The 22,551-nt window shown below is 46.1% G+C and overlaps 1 protein-coding gene across 2 annotated transcripts in view; it reads right to left on the reverse strand.

Moving 5' to 3' along the window:
- The window catches only part of SCARB2 (scavenger receptor class B member 2), a 59,208-nt gene extending 37,274 nt beyond the window's left edge, over positions 1–21,934 (reverse strand). Inside the window, exons 1-2 of one of the 2 annotated variants that reach the window (XM_053923535.2) lie at positions 21,483–21,934; positions 3,315–3,472 (exon numbers count right to left, since the gene is read on the reverse strand). In XM_053923535.2, coding sequence (XP_053779510.1) covers positions 3,315–3,472; positions 21,483–21,599 — 275 coding nt within the window. In that variant the 5' untranslated portion in view covers positions 21,600–21,934. The remainder of the gene's footprint in view (positions 1–3,314; positions 3,473–21,482) is intronic. The other variant, XM_024579356.4, reaches the window with a different exon arrangement.
- Between the last annotated feature and the right edge of the window lie 617 nt (positions 21,935–22,551).

Consider the following 22,551-nt stretch of genomic DNA (forward strand, 5'->3'; position numbering starts at 1 on the left):
GGCAATAGTGAACCAGGCAAGAGTGACCAGCCTGCCTGCAGCCACCTGCAGCTGTTCTGAGCCCTCCCTGTGGCCCGGGCCCTAGGTGCGGTGAAGCCTACGGACCCGCACTCAGGCCGCTGTTCTCACACACAGAAAATAAAACGCCCGAGACTGCAAAGGCGAGCAGTGACTGAAATACAGGCACCACTTAGAAATCTGTGATACGGCAACCTGTGTTTCTCTTCACTGACATTTTAAATGAGATGTAGCAGGAGTCTAACAATTGCTATAATGTGAAGCATCCGTGAACACGAACGTTTTGAGCGACAGCTTCCACGAGGCACAGCAAGCAGTACCTGTGTTTCCTTCAGAGGTGTGGCCACAGGGACCGCCAGCGCCACTGTGGTTTGTTGCCTACCTTTACACTCAAAGAAAATGCTAAATTTTAGCAGGTAGTTAGTGAAAATAAAATGTAATTTTCTTCCCACCCAAGTCACAGACCACCCTCAATTCTATCCGTGGACCCTGAGAGATCAGTGGATCCTCAGGAACCCCTGTCAGATATGCCCGGGCTTTCCTCACCGGTAAATTTAAGCCCCTCTAAAATGGGAATATGGACGTTGTATGCTGAGAGTTGGACACTGTTTTACTTCTAGGGTTCATTTGTTCCCGTGGCTGCACCTACAACGGCACATTAAGCCAGCAAACAGAATGGCCTGTTCTTTAATGGAAGCCTGCGGGGTTTCTCTGAGTTCTGATTAGAACCCATATCTTCTTCTCAGGAGATGAGGGTCATGGCCACAGGAACAGGCCCAGGAGACCCTGAGGGAAGACTGTGAAGGGTTGTTCTTTAGTTCTCAGTCACCCAAAGGACTTTAGTTAAAAAAACAAAAACAGCAAAAAGACATATATTATATGATTGCACTCACATAAGGTGTCTATAGCAGTGGTCCCTGGCGGCTGGGGGAGGTGGGAAGGGATGTTGCTACTGTAGGTAGTTAAATAGTTATTGATAAGAAAGAGAGCAAAGGGAGTCAGACAGTGAGCTCAATAAAGTAGGGAGCATGAGCCTGTTTGCTCCACCAGGAAGCTGCAGCTTCGCACCCCACGGGGCGATCTAAGCCCTGTTCCTCCAAGGGGATTAACACTCCTCCCTTCCCCCCTTGGTACCGGATTGTTGGGGGACACAGAAGTAGGTGCTTGACCACAGAGGCCTGTCAGCCTAACTAGGGGGTGGACCCATCAAAAAGCACATGGAAGCTTGGAAAGTTAATTAATTGGTTATTTTGAAAAAAACAAAAAACAAAAAACTACCCTTGGCTATAACCCCAGGGGAACACAGAAGCTCTCTCTCCCTTTCTTGCTGTGACTTGCGTTTCGCCCCATGCACTCACACATCCTCTCTCCATAGCCATGTGGCCTTAGCAGCCGTGGGGCCGATGGCCGCATGGACTCCACTCCCAGGCTCCAGGTGGGAGCCCAAATACCTCAGCACTGCATCAGACTGCAGCTGGGAACACAAGCTAAACTGGCTGCACTCTGCACTGGATTAAGCTTTAATATGGCACAGGACTCTGGATACTGACTCCATTTCTGGCCCTGATTTTCCAAGACAAGATGGACAGAGATGGGACACTGGAGGGGCATTCATTCACTCACTCATTGGAGGGGCATCCTTTTCACTTTGCTTCCTGAATAAATCTTACCACCAGACCTCATCCTCCTCTGTGGGTCCCTGAAAATGCTTTCTCTCGCAAAACAGCAAGAACCCCACTTCCACCAGCAACGATTTAATGGTGCAGACTTTCAGATCTGCAGGGTGAAAAGTGCTGGAGCTGTTTCACAGCAATGCGACCACAGCTAACACTACCGAACTGCACACTTAAGGGTGTTTAAAGTTGTGCATTTCGTGCTATGAATTTTTATCACAATAAAAAATAGTTAAAATTGTGAACCGAACAAATAGAACACTCAGATCCTAGTTCAACTCCTATCATTCCTGAGTGGAACAGACCTGCTCTACCCTGCACATACAGTTTCTTTCGGCATAAAAAACACATACAAAATGCTTTTTAGAATGAAGACCTAAGTGTTTTTTAAAAATTCTTTTATGTAACAACAGAGCTCATCTTTACAATTCTGTATATTGATTTATATAGACTAAGGCAATCCACTAAGACTAATAATAATAGCAAACAACACTAATTATGGGCTTGCACTAGTCTAAGCACTTCATAACACTGACTCATTGTCTCATTCCATCCTAACAAGCCTGTGGTGCGGGTCCTATTTTTATCCCCACTTTATAGATAAGGAAGCTCTGGCACAAAGAACTAGTAAATGGCAAAGTCCGGAATTAAGCCAGGCAATTCCACCTGTGACAGGGACCGGAATTTTTATCTCTAAGCTCCAGCACTCAAGAATCCGACTGACTCATACATACTGAGTGCATCAGTCAGCAACAATTTATTGAGCAATCAATTACAAGAGAATTGTGGGAAATTTTTTACCATATCGCAGGAGAAGGAAGATCTTGCCGTCTGCTCCCCTCCACCATTTTTTAAAAAACTTGGTAAGGAGCAACTTTACAGTAAGGATGACTGCGGGGTGGGCGGGGGAGGGGCGACCCTCAAAGTGGGAGGAGGAACACTGCAGGGTGGGGAGTGCTGTGACCCTGAGATCCCCAAGTGCCTCCCTCCACTCGTCTTTGAAAAAGCCACTAGAGCAATTCTTCTAACTCCCCAGCACGTGGACTTGGTGGTCGCTGCCGGAGAGTAACCCACACTGCCACTGGCTGTCTTCCTACCAGGAGGGTGGGGAAGGCCCAAGGAAGAGACTAGAAGGCCTTTCTGTGGACCAACAGTGAATTTTAGGAACTGGTCTAAAACGAGTGGGGGAGGAAAATTGAGGAAGGCTGCAGAAGTCACCAGCGAAAATCACAGGGTGACATTAAAGGGGCTGGGGTGAGGAGTCACTCTTCATGGCTCAATAACCACGTGCTGCCAACTCAGGAAGAAGCAGCTGCATTTCTGAACACGACAGGCTGCTGGCCCGGCCAGGTCCCCGGCTGGGGCGTGTGAGAGAGGAGACCAGGCAGTGTTTCTCTTCTTCTCCTTCTCCCGCCCTTCCCCTTCCTCTAAAAATAAATAAATGAAATCTTTATACAAATAATAAAGTAAGAAATAAACAGAACAGGCTGAGACTCAGCTCCAGGCCACAGAGCCATTCTCACCCAGAAGTGACCAAGGCCGTGCTCCCAGCAGCGCCCAGAGGGTGCTCATGGGAGAGCAGAGGGCTCAGGCACCGGGGGCGGGGAGGCGGTCAGGACTCACCTGTAGGTGTATGGCCCCACTTCTTCTAACCGAGGGATCTCCCCCCGGAGGATCTCCTCTGGGTTGGTGACATTGAAGAAATAGAACTGGGAGTACACAGGCAGAGGGGGCTTCTTCCAGGAGTCAAAGGTCTCGGAACCATTCCTTAGCACAATATTCTAGGGGAGAAGACCAAAAGGAGATTGACAAAGTGTAAGGCCGCTGGCTTTGAACACAGGGGCAGAAAGAGGGGCACCCCCTCCTCTGACCTCCTGACTTACTTATTGTTTTCACTGGCATTCAGGGGAGGGCCATGCCTTATACCAGGATGAAGCTCACAGCTCTGTTAAAATATAAAAGGTCTTTATAAATACTAGTGGTAAAGTAAGGATGCTGGAGCCACAGCTCATGGATGGAAACATGGTGTTACTAAGGCCATAGGTTTTTTTTCAACAGCTACAGTAGTTTATTTATAATTGAACTCTTCATAAAAGGTACTTACAAGACAATCAATTTTACACATTGGAAATTCGGTATCAAAAGTATGAACTACAACACAGACAACAATATGAAATGGGCCTAAAACAAAGCTGAAGTGGACAGACAAGCAATTTCTCTTTTTAATTAAGTAACACTAGCTTAAACTTTGTTAAAGAAAGTACCCAAAAGGTCCCATTGGCTTTGTCACAGAGAGTCCACGATCATACCGCTGCTGTGGAAGTTAGGGCCATTCTGAGAAGCACTGTGCACTCCCAGTTTGCCCATGGAGGACAAGAACAGCGAAAGAGGCCCAGGAAGGCTAGCTTTAATCCTTCCATTTGAGGAAGAACCACCCCCATCCCTACACCTCCACCACCAGGGTCTTTAATTGCATTTTCTCATTCAATCCCCAACAAACCCAGAGCACAGAGGTGCTTACCCTGTGTTACAGATGAGGAAGCTGAGCCTCACTTGAGGTTAAGTGTGCGGGGTGTTCTTTGTCTACAATCCTTCCTTTGTTTTTCCCTCTTACCATGTGTTATAAGCTATTGTGTGCCCCCCATCCCCCCCACACCAAAATTTGTCCACTGAAGTCCTAACCTCAGAATGTGACTGTATTTGGAAATAGTCTTTAAAGAGAAATGTGAGGTTAAGTGAGGTCAGGACTGTAATCCAATATAACTAATGTCCTTACAAGTAAAGGATATCAGAACAAATAAACACAAAGGGAAGAGCCTGTGAAGACACAGGGAGAAGACAGCTGTCTACAAGCCAAAGACAGAGAGGCCTCAGAAGAAATCAACCTTGCTGACACCTTGACTTTAGACTTCTAGCAACCAGAACTATGACCCAATAAACCTGGGTTGTTCAATCCGCCCAGTCTGTGCTATTTGTTAAGGCAGGCGCAGCAAACCCAAACTAATACACCTTGTCCCCAGCTTTTCACCTGACTGACGTCAGCCTTGGCCAAGTGACTTGATTTAATCAGCAGAATGTGGGTGAAATGGCAATGCCCCGATTTTAAGCTTCAAGTCTTCAGCGGCATGGCAAGCTCCCACCAGCCACCCTCTGCCAAAAGAGGAGCACGCCCCAGGTAGCTGCTGTCCCTTCAGCCAAGGCCCTAAAATGGTGATATATGGACCAGACCTGAAGCCTAAACTCCAGCCTAGTTCAGCTGAGCCAGCCAGGCTCCAACTGCAGCCAGACCACACACCAAAGTGTGAACCAAATGTCACTGTTACAAGCCACTGAGTTTAGGGGGTTGCTTGTTGTTTATCCAGCATTGCAGTAGAAGCCTAATTAATACCTTGCCCAAGGTTAATAGACAGAAACCTAGTATCTAGTAGTCCTAGACTCAACTTGTTAATGGAGAAACACTACATTTTTATGGTAAAAATTGTTGAAGTACAGAAGAAAGAGAGAAGCGTAGACTGCAAAATAAACAAACCAGAATGTGAACAGTGATTAACTCTGCATGTTGGAAATCCGGATCATTGTTATTTTCTCCTCGATGAGATTTTGTATTTTCCAAATTTTTATACTGAGTAAAAAAATTAACATTCAGAAAATTATTAAAAAGAAAATCAAAAGAGGAAAATGGGATCTACCGACACAGACAAGGGAAGGCCACCAGTGAAACAACAGATTCCCAGAGAAGCAGCGCCCCGTGTCACCTGCCATTCCCCGGCAAGGAGGGTTTGAGTGACAACAAACAGCAAGACTGGCTTCAAAACACATTAGAAACCACATGCTAAAAGGTAGTGTGACGCAGCATGTAATGGGATGTCAAATTTTAGTGGGCCAGGCCTCCAATTTAACAGGAGCCATGCTGCCAGGAACCTCAATGCGATGGCTGTCTTACTAAACAGAAAATATGCCAAGAATCTCTGCCGGGAAAAGCAAAGTGGCTCTGGAACACATGAATGTGAAAACCTAAGCTCGTGGAAGCAAAGCCGGTCCTCTGGAGGGGCGGGGAGCAAACCCACGTCCGGGGCTGGCCACGCCACAGCACTGGGGTTGGTTTACGGTTTGGCATCAGCTCAGAATGTCTGTTCATCAGCTTTCTATGCAAATAGCACGTTATTAAAATATTCCTGGTCTTTGCTATCAGAGCCGATGTACTGATCTGCGATCAGACTGATGAGACAGAACAATGTGCAGACAAGCCCTGAAACCCCTCCCCTCCAGCCTGGTGTCCAGCTCAGACTTTCCCTGGGGAAGGCCTCTCCACCCCGTCCGCTCCCTGCCCCCGTCACCCAGGAGCCTTGTCCCCTCCCTGCTCCCGTCACCCAGGAGCCTCATCAGTCATTTTAGACAGTTTCTTTTAAAAGAGCTTCGAGGTCTTTTATCTTATTTCCTAAACAGTGTGGGCAATCTGAGGAGGAGCAACGGAGCAGGTCAGGACTGAGAAAGCCCTCAGTTGATCTGACGTCTTTCGGAGGCCTTTGGGGGAAGGTACGGGCTGAGTGAAGGTCATACAGCAACTTCTTATCTGAGCTGGGTCTGGAACCCAGCGGGGCTTTTCTCTCCTTTCCTACCGACCTCACAACATTTCAATGAAATGGGTATAAATACATCGCACGTTTTTGTTATACAAGTTATATGCTAGAGTTTCTCTGCTATAAAGTATATGTATAGGACCTAGAAACAACTCAGTAACATGAATTTAACCTTCTTGAAACTAATTTGTTAACTCTGAGAAAGATAACATGTAAGTAATAATTTGTCTCCCAGAGGATTTGGAAGACCCATAGATACTTTAAAAGTTGTCTGATTTCATTAAAATAAGAACTTCTTTTTCTTGTCTATATTTTTCCGGAAAAGGGTAGGGAAATAATTTTCCCTCCTCCATGAACTCCTTCAGTAGTTCTCTTCAACTGGATGGATCTTTTCAACCACGTGACACATTATACATATGGGAACTTGTTAGGGAAAAAGTGTCAAATGGAAAACATCTTCTCAAAATACAAGTGAACAGTAATCAACATGAAGCAGGTGATACTAGCAACCGAAAAGGAAAAGGAAAGGACAGCTACTCAATACGGTAACATATTAGGTTAGCTGTTGGCTTCTCAAAACAGAAGGCGCTGCCCTGGCTGGGAAGGTCAGTTGGGGAGGGTCGTCCCAATACACCAGGGTTGTAGGTTCGATCCTCAGTTGGGGCATATATAGGAAGCAACCAATGAATGCATAAATAAGTGCACCAACAAAATCGATGTTTCTCTCTCTCCCTTCTTCTCTCTACCTAAAATTAGAAATAAAATTCTTCCTATAAACCCAAAAGGTGTTGACCTACAAATACAGAGTTGTTGTTTTTTTTCTTTAATACTCCCCACAGAGTCTAGAACAATGCAGTTGCTGGGGAAATATCTGTGTAATTAACAGAATACAGTACTAGAACATTTACACACTAGCTTCCACTGACTTTGCTCAGAAGATGCCGTGAGAGAAAAATTTGACCTGAGACAATAGAAGAGGAGCAGAAGAAAGCGGTGAAGGGTCAAATGCAAAGCCACAGGGCCAGGCTGGTAGCACAGCGGGATAGCTACACATCGCAGGAGCCTTTAAAGTGCACCCAGAGGAAGTGGCTGTTCACTGACCATTCAAGTCACACTCAGACATGGAGAAAGCAATAGCTTCATTAGAATCACCGAAACACGTAGCTCTAACACCTATCAGTTTGTGTATCTTATCGGTAATCCAGCACCCTCGAGAGCTAAGAGTAGCCAGTTCCTTTTGTGGGTGGAAAGAAAAATCTGTGTCCCTCCATGACCCCTTTTACTAACAACTATTTAAAGGCGTGCTATACCCATGGTTTTCTTGCAAAGTACAGAACTCTGATGTAAATCGTGAAAACACTGTAGGAGATACCCAGCAACATAGGTATGGCTTCTGTGTTCCCAGAGCTTGCCCCCTATTTAAGGGAATATTGAGGCACCCATGCAGAGTCATCAACAATATAAAAGAGCAGGTGGTACATGGCCAAGGACTCTAATGGTCTCTGTAGCATTCAGACAATGGACTCTCTGAACCGAGGGGGAGAGAGGTGGTGCTTAAGGCAAACCAGGAAGAATGAATACACATTTGGCAAGTAAAAGGAGGTCATGGGGTGGGTGCCTGACAGACAACCAGAGTTGAATCAACTGTCCTGTCTGGCCACCTGCTCCACGGCCCTCTTTCCTGGAGCCCTCTGCTTAATCAGAAAGACAGTGGCTGTGGAAGAGGAGACAATAAAAGATACAGAGATGGACGATATTAGGTGTGACTGTTTTACAGGGAGTAGGGAGATTCATTTACAGGTGGGTTGAGGCGACAGGAGTCTGGACTTTATCTGATGTAGCCACGGGGAGCCATGGAAGGTTTTTGAGCTACAGGATATAATGAAGAGCTGGGCGCTGTGTTGTCCCTTTGTCTCAGCTAAACCTCCTGATGTTCTAAAAGGTGAAACTCATCTTCCCAATTTTACACTTCAGAAGAGCAAAGCTCAAAAAGGCTAGGAGAATGCCTGAAGTCTGCTAGCAGGGGGTGGAGCTAGCCTCCCACCCCCAGACACACAGCAAACCGGTGCTCCTGGCAAAGGTGACTGTCACCAGAGCCCCAGGGTCCTGGGAACCAGCCAAGTGTCAGGAGCCCTCCTTTTGTGTTGGAGGAAATGGCTTGCTTCGAAGAAAACACCTTTTCTACGCCTTAGATAAGGCTCCCAGGTGTCCCATTGTTACCTAAAACAGGGCCAGACACCTTCAGACTCCCATTCTTTGCCTCATAACTGGTCAGCAGAACCAGTTGCTCTCACAAATCAGTGGGAACAAACTGTCTGTTAACTTGCAGCACGGTGACTGCAGTTGACAGCACTGTTCTGCACACCCGAATGTTGCTAAGAGAATACCACAACGCCACACTCTGCGAGGGGTAGGTGTGCTCACTGGCTCGATTGTGAGCATCACCTCACAATGTATATGCTCATGGTGCACATCTTAAACTTCTACATTTTTATTTGTCGGTCATACTTCAAAAACGCTGGGGTGGGGGATGCTTGTTAGCCAGACTGGTTAAGTTGCCCTCCTTCCTAGACCTGTTTCCACCTCCCAGAACCAGAGAAGCCCTCGAAGTTCCGGCACATCACACAGTCAAAGGTTCTCCCCTCCTCCTCCTCCAACTGCAGGAGTCCTTTCCCCTGTGCAAGAACCCTTTCAATTATTCTCTCAGCCTATGTTTTTTTATTGTGCAACACTGCCTGGTTTGAACTGACATAGGAGAGAGGTGTTAAGAAGGTGCCATGGACACAGTGGGAAAGGGGGCCGGACTAGAATTACTGTAAGGAGGAAATGAGCTCTCGGTGGAGAGCCTATCTCAGGCCACACTCAAAGTGCTCAATAACCCGGCTGGTGTGGCTCAGTGGATTGAGCGTGGGCCTGTGAATCGAAGGGTCATGGGTTCAATTCCCAGTCAGGGCACAGGCCTGGGTTGTGGGCCAGGTCCCCAGTAGGGAGTGTGAGAGGCAACCACAGATTGATGTTTCTCTCCTTCCCTTTCTCCTTCCTTTCCCCTGTCTCTAAAAATAAAAAATAAAATCTATTTTTAAAAAGGGCTCGATAAAGGGCAGTGCCGATCACCGCCACCTTCAAGTTGGGGACCAGAGAGAGGGTTCTAGGACTTGGCTTGAATTACAGAAAGCACCTTGTCACTCCCATCAGTCTGCTCAAATACAGACAACCCAGCAAAGGCTAAACAATAAAAGAGAAAAACAAAAAACAAACAGAAAGTCCTCAGTCATGATCCTCTCTTCCAGCCCTATATATAGTTCAGTTTAGGTTGAAACAACAAGGAATTAGCATAAATTTGGAAATAAGCACAATGTTGAACAGGAAGAGAATGACTTGGTAAATCATGGTAAGTCACAGGTTGGAGCGATGTGAACGATCACAGTTATAAACACCACACAGAAATAAGAAACACGCTCGTGATCTGTGTTACGGGGCGAAGCAGACAATGTAAACTGTGTGTGTGTGGACGAGACTAACAGGTAAAATACGAACATGAAAACGTGGAGGTGAAACACAGATAATGTACGTTACCCGCAGAATCTCTAAGCCTCCACAATAAACGTCTAAAAGCACTGATTTCTGTGGACTAGAATTATGAGGAGTCTCCCATTCTCTCCATTGAGTTTTTCTACATTGTTTGAATGTTTTACAACAGAAAGAAGTGACTTCTATAAGCAGGAAAAACATAATTGTTCCCTTATAATTTTTTTAAGTGAAAATCTAAGAAGAAAACTCAGATTCTAGAAAATGTTATTAATAGTCCCTAAGGGAACGGAGGACTCGATACAAAGAGAACCAACTTCATCTAAGCTTTCCCTCTGTTCTTGCACAACAAAGGCGAGGGCCATGCCTCATCAGCTGTGGTCAGCTCTCCCACAAAAGCCCCAAGAGCCCCCATCCCCCACAGCGAGCTCTACAGTGTTTAGTTTCCGATCATTCTCTGGATGATTGATTTAGCATTCCGTACGCCTCACCAGCTTTCCCTGACAAGCATCACAGTGTGTGGAGAACTCCAGAGTGAGAAAGGACTTGCATCTCATTTATTTATTGAAGTAAAGAAAAGCAGCTCAGAATTACAAACCCTGAGCCAGTAAGTGTGAATGAGCAGATGGTTAACTGCCCGAGGGTACCTTGCCTGGTCTGTATCCAGCTCTTAGGCAACCAAAAATCCAAAGACAAAGGGCAGAGTTTCCTGGAAGAAGGAGGGCAAAATCTGGTCCAGAGGGAGGCTGTTCTTACAACAATCCAACAGGCACCTTTTCCTCTAAGTTGACTCCGGAAGTTTCAGGATGGAAATAAACATTAAGTACACCTGAGTCCTTAACTTAAAAAATTAAAAGAAACCCTAACAAAAAACCATGATGTTTGACAGCTTGCCAGAGTCACGCTGACAGATGTCCTTACAAGCTGGGGTTGTCCTCGCCGTCTGTCTCCGCCCCCATCGAACCTTTCCCTGGCCGCTCTTGGCTGAGGCAAGGCCCACACAAGTCTCACACCACCTTTCATTCCATTCACGTCTTGCCCTCAAGAGCGCTAGCGTTTCCTGCACCTTTAATGTGTCTCTTTTCCTCCACTCTCTATGGCTGGACATCTGTCAGGGAACCCACTGTAATCTTCTGAGGAGACAGCGTGCGTGTGCCCACGTGTAGGAAGGAAAGAACAGAGGGAAGCGCATGAATACAGCTGCTAACATTCCTAAAACGGTTGCTTCTTTATTTTTATCTCTTTCCCCTGCCATTTCGCTCAGAGAAGGACAACTGTCTTTACTACCATGGCCAGCTGCTACTCACAGGGAGTCTCTACTTGTCAGGTGCTGCGCTAGGGCTTCATGGGCTCGCAGCCTTACACTGGCCCTGCAAGGTCCCATTTTGCAGATAAGGAAATGGTGGCACTGGCTTTCTCAAGCTCACAGAGCCAGTAGGTCACGTCCAATCTGACCAAGTGCAGGTCTGTGGGTTTGCAAGGCCCGTGCTTGCTCACTCCAACAGCTTCTACCCCATCGCACCTGCAGGGTAGAGCTGCCAGATGCAGCTAATAAGGGTACGGGGTGCTCAAGTATCTCCCAAACACAAACTTCTGGCTATGTCAGAAGTGCTTTTCTTCTTAGGAGATGCATGCAGAAGGATAGGGGGCAGAGTATTTACAATGTCTGCAACTTGCATTCAAACAATTCAAGAAAAACTATACATCAGAGAGAGATGAAGTAAACGTGGCAGGGTGTTAAAAACTGATACATTGAAGTGAATCAAAATACCGCATGAGACATACTCACTAAAACAGTATTATTTATCTGAAACTCGAATTTAACTAGGCACCCTGTATTTTATCTGACCACCCAACCCCAGAGGGTCCCTGTAGCTGCAGAGAGGTAACTTGGGCTCTGGGGCCTTCCGTCTAGAGGAAAAGAAACTAGGGCAGCTGTGTGAGGTCATGGTCAGCTCCCTGCTGGAACTGACACAGGGAAGTGAGAAAGGAAGAACTGAGCTCTCGAGTTTTCAGGTGGCTGCTCTGCCCAGATTGCTGTTGTGTCCAAGGACAGCACCTCAAACTCCTGTGGCGGGACGGTCCAGAAAAGGGCTGCATTTGACCTTCAACTTCTCACTCTTGCCCCCAGATGCTGAGGACTTTCAATTATATACTCCCAGGGGCTTGCTCTGCAAAGGAAGGACTCAGAAAACTAACAAGTGATAGATAACCTAACCCCAAGCCCGAGAATGTTTGGCACAGAAGTCATTCATCCCACAGAACACAAGGAGCCAGTTTCCCTGGTTCACAAGGGGCCTTTTGCTCAGTCAGAACGTAGGGCTGTGGCTTGAAAACAACTGATGCTCCTCACTGAGGATCCCACTGTGCTGGGGGCAGCCACCACACAGGTCCTGTTATCTGCTGAGTTTTCTAGTCACACTGAATTGAAAATCAGCGTAAGGTCCTAAATCAGTTTTACAATGTGATTTTGGATATTGCTTATTAATTTTCGCCAAGCAGAACAAGATGATTTTTTCCAGGTACAATACTGTGGGCAATACCACCAAAAGAAATGTTGGAAAGATTATCAAGTTATGTGGTGAATCTGCAGCGACAACAGCCAAAACAGTCATTTGGACTAAAAAGCTTACTTTTCAGTTAATTAGCCAATATACAGGGTCCAACAGAAGTAACACCTGCTTGAGTGTGGTTGTTAGGGTAATAATGTGGGTATAATAATTTATAGTTTTAATTTGAACATTTCACCTAAAATGTCATATGGTGTGCTTGAGTGTGATATTGTTATGTTGCAGAATCACATGCTTATGATTTTATAATAAAAGATTTTGTAATAAAAAGGGGCATTATTTCTGCCTGACCCTGTATATATATTGAGAGCTTTCTATATGGCCAACAGGCATAGGCCATGTTCTCACGAAGATATTTAACTAAGTGTCACAAGACAGACATGCATGTAACAGTGAACAATTATGTGTAAGTCCCAGTAATTCAGCCCCAAGAAAGGTTTATGTCTGAAATTATTCAGATCACTTCAACTGTATGGATCCATTGTAAAATCCCCACCTGGTCATCTCACAGACTGCCCAAAGTCAGTGGAACCATAACTGGACTCGTGGTTTTCTCCTCCAATCAGTCACTAAGTCCTACTGATTCTTCCTCCTCTCCTCTGTTTCTATCCTTGTGCCCACCGCATCACCAGCTTGGACTGTGGCAAAACGGTGAGTAGCCTCCAAACTGGTCTCCTTCTTTCCAGCTTTGTTCCTTTCAAATCATTATCTGTCTCAGCCTCCAGAGAGTTCTATCACAAGTGCCTATCTGAACACACTCTCCAAGGTTCACAGGACAAAGGCTGAGGTCCCTGACCTGCAGCACTAAGCCCTGCCATGATTTGACACAGCCTGTCACCTGTCATCATCTGTCATTTCCCGTAGATACTTTATGCACTAGCAACACTCAGTCGACCACTGTTCCCCAGGTACAGGCTGGATTTGCTGCTTCTGCCAAGAGCTGACAGGATTTGATACAGTCACAAGACACAATACACCCAAGTTAACCTGGTAGACTAGTACGGGCAGGCAACATCAGGCAGTTGTTGAACCGCTGTCCTGCTAAAAGCCACTTCCAAATGACAAAAGAAGCACTCGGGGAATTGTATTATCCTTTTCTGGACTTTTAGGGAAACTTCCTGGACTTGAGAGTACTGCTGATTGTCTTTTTAGTTCAACAAAGTGCTACTTAATAATTAAACACGCCTTTAGCATCCATGCTGCCATCCACATGGTCTAAAGCACCCAAAGAGAATGCAGACCAACTTTGAGAATTGGGCCTCAGAGTGTGGCGTGATTCTCACCGGACTCCAGGTTACTAAACTCACCGACATCACACCACCAGTTGGTTCGCTTTGTTTTTAAAAATTTCTCCCTGATATTAAGCAAACCCAACCTAGACTCTTGTAGTAATATAAGTAATTTGCACCACTTACCATCTTTTATTCTCTAGTGAAATAAAAGAAATAAACTGCCATTAACATTCTACCCTTATTCTCTGACCTTATTTTAACTCAGGAACAAATGCATTGGCATTCTTTTTTTTTAAATGTCACTGTTATTGAACTCATTTTGCTTTAATTGCAACTGTAAGAATTTCAGCTAATTTGATCTGACAGTTGAGGTTCGAATGTTAGTTCATGTGTAATCCACTACCCTGTAAATTATATACAGGACAATATGATGAAACAGCTATTCTGGCAAAAGCTCCTGCTACAAAACACCCACTAGGATATGTTTGAAAAGCTTCTGGGTAATTATAAATGTGAAATCAAGGCTGAGAATTGCCAGCCTGAAGGGAGAAAAAGCAGCCACCAGTTGGATCCTTAACCATAAGAACCAGGTGCAAATTGGGGAAATACATGTGTGTGTGAGGGCAGGGGAGGAAGGAGTGGAAGAGAGGGAGGATTTTGAGACGTGAGTAAGAAGCGTGGCCACGAAAGCAATGCCTGGGTTCCGTGTGTAACTGGTGGAGCCAGTCTTATTTTCCAACCTGTGTGATTGTGATTACATCTCTCAAAGATGAAATAAGTGATGTTTTCATTGCTTGTTTATCTATGTCTCCTCTTCCTTCCATTACTCTTGATTACCAAAAGTACTGTGTTTAAAGCGAATATCCTTAAAATGGGACTTGCAAGAATGAGCGCATTACTCTGACAGTGGCATTCTGCCTCTCGCTGTCTGTCTGTCTCTCTCAACAGGGTCCAAAGCTCAGAGGCTGGAGGAGCCAGGTGGGCAGTGTAAATGAGTGAAGTGAGTGTGAGCTCGTACATGTGTTTGCATGTGAAACTACAGCAACAGTGTTCACTTCCACACACCTCCTTTGTGTTCAACACCTGAAGTGTTCAACAAAACACCTGAGATGATAGCCAGAGAGGTCGGGCTGTCTTTCATTTTCCTTCTTTTGCTAAAGAGGGTCAGATACAACAGACCTGTCTCTGCTCTAAGAAAGGCCACAGAGCAAGCACAATGACAAAGGACACTTCACTGAGCCTGGGAGTGGGAAGCCTTTGGGGTGTGTGATGGACAGCAGGAAGAGGGAGCCTACATCAGGGACGTCCCAAATCACTCCCTTTAACACAGACTGGGGGTGTGGGGAACAGAAAGGACATTTAATATTCATCCCACCAATCAAAATCCTGCTGGTGTGAAAACATTAATAATACAGTTTCCAAACTGGTCTTGCAGAAATATAACAAGGATATTATGTTATTTTTTAAAATTATTCTAAAAGCCACCACAATTAATGAAATGAAAACTAGATCACCAGTTCTCAAAAGTATGGTCTGAGGATCCCTGGGGGACCCAAAGGTCCTCTCAGGGGGTCCACTGGGTCAAAACAATTTCCATAATAACACTGAGACCCCCGCGGCCTTGTTCACATTCTTTCTTTCACGAGTGGAGAGCAGTTTCTAGAGTCTCATAGCCTGTAATGATGTCATTGCTCTGATTGTGAATGTGCTTGTCTAGTCTTGTGTTTTAAAAGTTTATCAGTTTTAAATTCTAATATTGTAAATATCAAGAGAGAAAACCCAGAGAGACATAAGCTCTTTGGGGTCCTCAATAATTTTTAAGAGTGTAATGGGGCCTGAGGTCAAAAAAGTTTATTAGATTAGAAAATCTGTAAGTGTTGGGAGAGTGTCTGGTGTAATATTGTATCCATAGCTCTTAGCATATTGCCTCACAGATAGTCCACGCTTGGGAAATATTTGCTAAGTAAACGAATGACTATGTACTGAGAGTGCTTTGAGATACAGAGAGCAAAACTCTGAAAGTTGCCTTTATTTTCCTCAGTTGTTCTTGACTAGCTACCAGCTCTGCGTAAGAGGGGTCCCGTCATTAGTATATACCATGTATATATCGTATATAGCTCGGTGGGATAGGCCACAAACGACTAGTCACTTAGCCAACATCTTGTATGTTCATTAATGATCTTGTAATCCCACCTGCTGATGCTTCCCTGGGAATGAGCAAACACCTGGAAGGACAGATGGCCTCTTTGTCATGGCCTGACAGAACGGAATCTTGCGCTGGATTAAACAAGAAAGCAAAAACAGTTTCCACAGCCAAGAACCTCCCCCTCCCCCCACCTTTCTTTCTTGTAAGCTTGCAGAATAATAGCAATTATTAGTAGTAATATCCTCAACTAGCATTGCCATTTCTTTTATATGTCAGTTATACCTCAACAAAGCTGAAATTATAAATAAAGAGTGGGAACAGAAGCACCCCACTTTTGTAAAGTAATGTGTTTTCCATATATGGATCAACAGAAAGGTAGAATAATCAATAACATGTTAACAGTAGTTATCTCTGCTTTATTAATTTTTATTGTATCTGGCCTTTTATAATGGCATGCATTTCTTTTCTTACCAGAAAAATAAGTAAAACTAAAGATTAAAATACAAAGGTACGAAAAGAGAATTGCCATCTTAAGGAGGGAAGACAAGGGCTAAGACAATCACCACCCAAACCAGTTGTGGACTTACTTCACAGTTAGCTCTGCACCCTGGGTGCCGCTCCTAAGGAGTCTGATTCAGCAGGGCTGGTGGGGTCTGTATTTTTAAGATCTCCTTAAGTGATCTGGATGCAGTTCTTAGAGTCAAGGAGCTACACTGAGGAGTTACTGGCTTACTCTTCATCCTAATCATGAATATTGAATGCACGCAAGGTCACCACAAATGAGTAAGATGTTGTAACACAATATGATTTTGATATCACAAGATCACATTTATAAAAGCCTGGGAGGAGGTGCATACTTTTGCTTAGGCATTAAAGAATCTTGCAAGGTTATTGCCCCTGTTTATAAATCCATGATTTCTGCTTGTGCTGAGCCAGTGGTGTTGCTCTGTGACAAATTTGGAAAAGAGAAACTAAGAGCTGGAACATGTTCATTGAGGGAGGCTTGGCAGCTGGAAGGTCACAGGGAGCTGTGGCTGAGGGAGCCTCAGATGATCAAACTGCCTGGGCCCAGCAAGTAAACACAGAAAGGAGGCTGGCGGGGAAACGGGTCCAGAGAGGGAGACACAGAGTGTGCACGCTGACTCTCGTTTCCACTGCACTCTGAGGAGGCCTTACTGTGCTGTGGTTCTCATGCTTAGATTTCTGTGAGCTTCCTTTTGCAGCTTTAGAAACAGAAAAAAAATCCTATCTTTCATGAGCCTGCTTGAACGGGCCTCTCAGCTCCTTGGAGAGAATTGTTCCCCTTTAATGCCAAGAAGTGGAGGACAGTGTAATGTGTGGGGACAGAATTTATTGTCCAAACCAGGAATCATTTGAAAGGAAAGAGGGTGCTGGTCATTACACCAGGACAACAGTGTAAATAAACCAGGACCGTTGCTGCTGACGAGATGTACGGTCATCCTAGGAAAGGAAAACATGAATTAGGAGACCCAGCTGACACACCTATGCCCACCCCTTCTTTTTCATTTGGCCTTCCATAAGTCACTTATCGGTGTTTCTAGAGTCATATAAATATAAAGGCAATGTGATGCCTACTTAAAAATGAACCTAGTCTCAGTATCCTTGACTATAAAATATCAGATTAAGTGATGGCTATGGGTTTTCCTTACTCTCAGATTCTAAGTCTTCATAACTCTGGAAAAAGGCAACTTGGGAGATGAGGTAGCTATGCAAGAAGGAGCCCTTTAGGATTGTATAGAGTTGATTGTATTTACATAAACAACAATGAGGATATTTTACCAATTTGACTTTTAAAAAGAAGACCTGTACCTCTTCACCAATCAGCGATATCTGGTTAAATTACCAGTGATTATGTTTCTTGAGGCATCAGCACAACAGCTCCACAGTTGCTATGGTTCCCAGTAGAGGCCAGCTGGGACTCCCTTGCCCAGAGCCTCGGGTTCTGGCAAAGGGTAAATGTATTTGTCCTGTTCATCTTATCCCTGAGACCTAATGCTATTGTTCCTCCTTGGCCTGTAGGAAGCAAATAGGAAGCAGAACGTGAACCATCTCTTTCCTCTCACTGGTTCCCTTGCCAGCCCATCTTTTACTGGCCAGCCCTGACTTGGGCCAGCTCTGCATCCCCATTTCTGGGAGACGTTCAAATGCAAATCTAAGGCCAAAAATTAATATTCTGAGCTGCAATGTTGCTCTCAAGCACAGGTCACATGCCCATGTAATAGAACCTCAGAATTTTGGAGCTAAAAGGAACTTATTGACTGTATCAGCTTCAGCTTCTAGATGAGAAAAGGATAAGCAGAAACAATAACATAATTGTTAATATCCGGGCATTGTGCAAGGGACTTTGCTAGATGCTTTACACCAATCACTTTATTTCCTTCTTGCAACAACCCTAAAGAAGCTATTCTTACTACCCCCAGTTTCAAAATGAGGAAACTGAGGTTTTGAGAGGTTCAGTAACTTGTTGGTTGGCTTCCTCCATTTAATCCAAGTCTTTGTTAGGGAGAGCAAAAGGAATTTTAACCACATTCTCCTGATTCTCAGAGCACTGTTCTTTCAACCAAAATAATCAATAGAGAGGCAGTGGGCATTCGTTATGTTCCTGCCACGTGCTGGGCACTGTGCTGGTGCCAGGACAATGGTGGGCTCACCAAACAAAACGAAATGTAACATAAAACCCAGCCCTTCTGCGCTCTACAGAGGAAAAGAGACTACTGGGTCTGTGCAAAGCTCTGTCTTCAGGGAGATCAACACGCTTGATAGAGAAGGCCAGCTCGCTGCTCAGAAAGCAGTGATATCCCCCAGGAAGTGAGTGGGGGCATAAGGCAGGGAGGCATCACTATGCCTCTTTTGCATTTGAGAAAAGTGAAGCAGAAACAACTACAGGGTTTGCCCAGGGTGAGGACAACTAGTCTTGGTTCCTTCCACTGTGTGCACTGGCCCAAATTAAAATCTCCTTTCAATCGCCTCTGATCATTGCGAGACTCAAGGGCAATTATCACTTGAGGCAAATTCTTCTGATAGGAATTATGTTACTAAGCTTCTTGCAGTTACCCAAACCAACTCATCAGAATGGTGTCCCTTTTCTCTCTTCTACTTTCGATGCAGACAAGCCAGGGCATGGGCAATCTTCAGATGAAACAACTAAGAACAGGGAGTAAAAGGGTGGATTATATTAGAAAGGGTGGATAACTATATTAAAGTCAGGTTGTGAATGAATTGTTCATAATACTGTTGGAAATAATGACAGTGGCCACAATTCATCACCTATTCAGTGCCTGATGCCGTGCTGAGTGCTCCACAGAGATGCTTCACTCGGTCTCACGACAGCACACACACAGAGGCAGACCCAGGGATGGCGTGTAGCTGACACAGTGTGAGGAGGCCCTTCCCAAGAAAAAGAAAATTCTGGATGCAGAATTAGGTACAGAGCTTTGGAAGGACCTGTGCAAGTGAGGGGCCAGGAGCTTAAGCTGTGTGAGTCTTATGGTAAATGCAGCATGGTGCCCAAGACAGCTAACATCCTTGCTTTTCCAAGTAATGAAGTTAAGGCTCGGAGAAGTCAAGTAATTTGTTCAAAGTCAAAAAGCTTATAAATCTCAAGGCTTGGATTTCAACACAGGTGTCTGACTTGAAATCTCATGTATTTTTTTTTTGCTTATGTGGCTTCTCACAAAATATAAAACTGTTATCATTTACAAAGCACTAACTATATCTCTTGAAAATACCCATTTTCCTTAAGAATTCTTATAACCCTTCTATTAACAGATGGGGAAATCAAGGATCAAGAAAAGTTAAGCACCTATCTAGCAGAAGGTCAGCCAGCTACTGCACGGGTGGAGCCAGGATTCATGCCCAGGAGTGTTGATCTGCTGAACCCTTACTCTTCCCCACTATCCCACAATGCTACAGGTGACCCAGGAGAGCAGAATGGCAATGATGGGAACACGTGAACTCTGGCTGACTTACAGTAGTCCCATAGCTTTCCACCAAGCTGCTGTTTGGTTTCATACACCACATCACGTAGTGTTCCTCAATGTGGTTGGACAATTCTGAAAGCCCACTTACCCTGTACTAAAATTTATTACTTGGCGCAGAGCCCAATCCCCACGGAGGAAATCACAGGAAAAGCTAATCACCAAATCTCAGTGCAAACTCAAGCCCCAGCCTAGATGCTGTACAGCCACCCCTTCCCCCACGAAGTACAGGCCCACAGAGCATCTGAGTGCAGGTAATATCTGGGCGCTGGGGAGCCCATCATCTCAAAGGCTCTCCTGAAACAGCCTTTCAAAGCCACATAAGAAAATTCATATATTGACTATAATTGGGTTAACTCCAGTCACCCAAGCAAGAGTTTACATTCTTAAACAATTTTGTCGTGGATTTTCAGGTGGATGGGAGTGAAGGAGATTCAGTTCAGTTGTTTCCTTCAACATGGGTGCTCAGGGAAAACAATGGTCTTTAAGAAGCTCAGACAATGGGCTTTATCTTCCCATGGCAATGTGAACTCAAAAAAAAATTATGCTTTCCCTTGGTGTTTTTTTTTTTTAAAGTTGCCTTTAACTGCCAGATTCGAAGTAATTGATGGCTCTATATTCTCAATAGAGGTTTGGGAAACCTCTATTAAAGGAATATATCCATCGCCACCTGGAATGAGACAACTTTACTGGCAGCGAGTGGGTGTGGTGATCCAACTGGACAAGCCCTGAGATGTTTTATCCAGCCTGCAGCAAATGCAAACCAGTGGGAGAAATTAGGCTGCTCCAGTGTTTTTTGTGTGAGTGTGTGTTTTTTTAAGGAAAAAGTGATCACAGTAAAACTCTCTCTTGTTCCTCTTTCCACACAGATTGGTGGTTCTGGGTGAAAGGGCAGAAAAAATGATCATCCATGAAGTCAAATGATGGAGAAGCCTTCCAAAATGACTAGCTAGCCCTCCAGCCCTCTCACTAAAGGAGAAGTGACAGGTTCAGATTCTTCAAAAAGTCAATATAATGCATCGTTGTCTGAAGCTTATGGCTGTTTGAGCAAGGATGGATAGTGAGACAAAGCAACACAGACTGTTGGTACAAGAATAGCACGCTGCTAAGGAGGCGAGTAGGCACAGACTTGAATGTGCTGAAATGTCAACCAACCCAGAGGCCTGGCCTGGCTACCCCACTGCCCTGGCTACCCACTGTCCTGCCCAGCCCAGGAAGGCCAGACACAATAGACCACACACCTGCTTCCCATCCCCAGTCCCACACCACTTCAAAGGCCACAGCAAGCAGCCAACAAACTTGCCTCTTTTGTTGTGTCTTTCATTTAGTTTTGTTTTTTCATGAAGTGGGAGGGAAATGAGTTTGGGCCCCACAGAGATCTGGGTGTAGGGAGGGAGGGGGTGGAGATGGGAGTGGAGACACAAATGATAGAACACAAGTGCAAGCCTTTTTAAAAAGTGTAGATCCACAGTCTTATGTTATAAAGGGAACGTGCCGCAGTCATGCCATTCCTTTCCATCCTTCTTTAACCCTTCCCTCCTAACCCGGGAAAGACGAGGAAGAAAGGAGAGCTCTAATACGGAGTGTTTGCAGAGGTGCAGGTCTTCCCCGCAAAAGGCTCAGCAGTGGGAGGGGGGACTGGAAGTGCTCCCCCCTGCCGCTCGCGCCGCCTCCCACGGGGCGCGGATACACACACACACACACACACACACACGCACACACAGAGCTCCGCCTCACCTTCTCGATCGTCTGGTCCACGGCCTTCTGGAAGACCCTGGCCACTAGCAGCGTGACGCTGGTCACCAGCAGGAGCAGGGACAGGGTGCCCACCGCGTAGAAGCAGCACCTGGCCATTCTGCACGCGGCTCACCGACAGGGCGGCGAACGTCGGCGACCCAACAGGAAGGGGGAGAGGCCGCCGCTGCGGCCGCGACCCTCGGACGCCCGCCGGCCGGTTGTTGCGCTGGGCTCCGTGATCCGCGGCGGGGCGGGAGGGCCCTCGGGACACCTGGCCGGCCGGCCGGCCCGGCAGGCGAACCAGACGCTTTGGTTTCGGTTTCCCCCGCTAGGACACCGGCGGCGCCCGCCTGGCGCAGCTCCGGAGCCAGAAATGCAGCGCGCAGGCCGTGACGTTCTCCAGCCCGCTCGCCGCAAACTCTGCAGGCCCGGGCCGGCAGCTGCGCGGGGAGGCGGGCGGGGCGGAGGCCGAGCCCGCAGTCATGTGCCCCGCGGCGGAGGCGGCGATTCGGCCTGCGAGAGCCGCGCCTGTCCCGGGCTGCGCCCCCCCCGCCCGTCCCCGCGCCTGTGGCTCCCTGACCCCGGCAGGCCCCGCCACTACCCCGCCCTCTCGCTGCAGGCCCCCCGGTCGCCCCCCAAATCTCCCGTCTTCCTTGGCTCATTCACATACTCACTCTGCAGATACGTACTGCGGGCCTACCAAGTGCCAAGCCCTGGGCTTTCGGGGTGGGTGCAACATTGCCCCGCTCTAGACCAGTTCACAAGTTAGCGGAGCCACGGATACAGCAATTGTAGAACAATGTAATCTCGCTTTTACGAGGTGCGTGCCGAAATCTGTGCCAACAAGCATGTCTCCCTGTGACCTAGGACCCCACAAATGAACTGGGTTTTGGTGGATGTGTAAGGGTTTGTCTCGTGAGGGGTCTATAGAAAGGAGGGAAGAGACATTCCAAGGAGAACAAAAAGGTGTGCTAAAACATTGGGGGTGAAGGAGCAAGATTGTAGGAGGAAAGAAGGAAGTTCCTTTTGATGATAGGCTTCGGTTGCAGATTGTGGAGCGGCAGGTGTC

Source organism: Desmodus rotundus, chromosome 4 (genome assembly GCF_022682495.2).
Source record: "Desmodus rotundus isolate HL8 chromosome 4, HLdesRot8A.1, whole genome shotgun sequence".
Taxonomy (NCBI): Eukaryota; Metazoa; Chordata; class Mammalia; order Chiroptera; family Phyllostomidae; genus Desmodus; species Desmodus rotundus.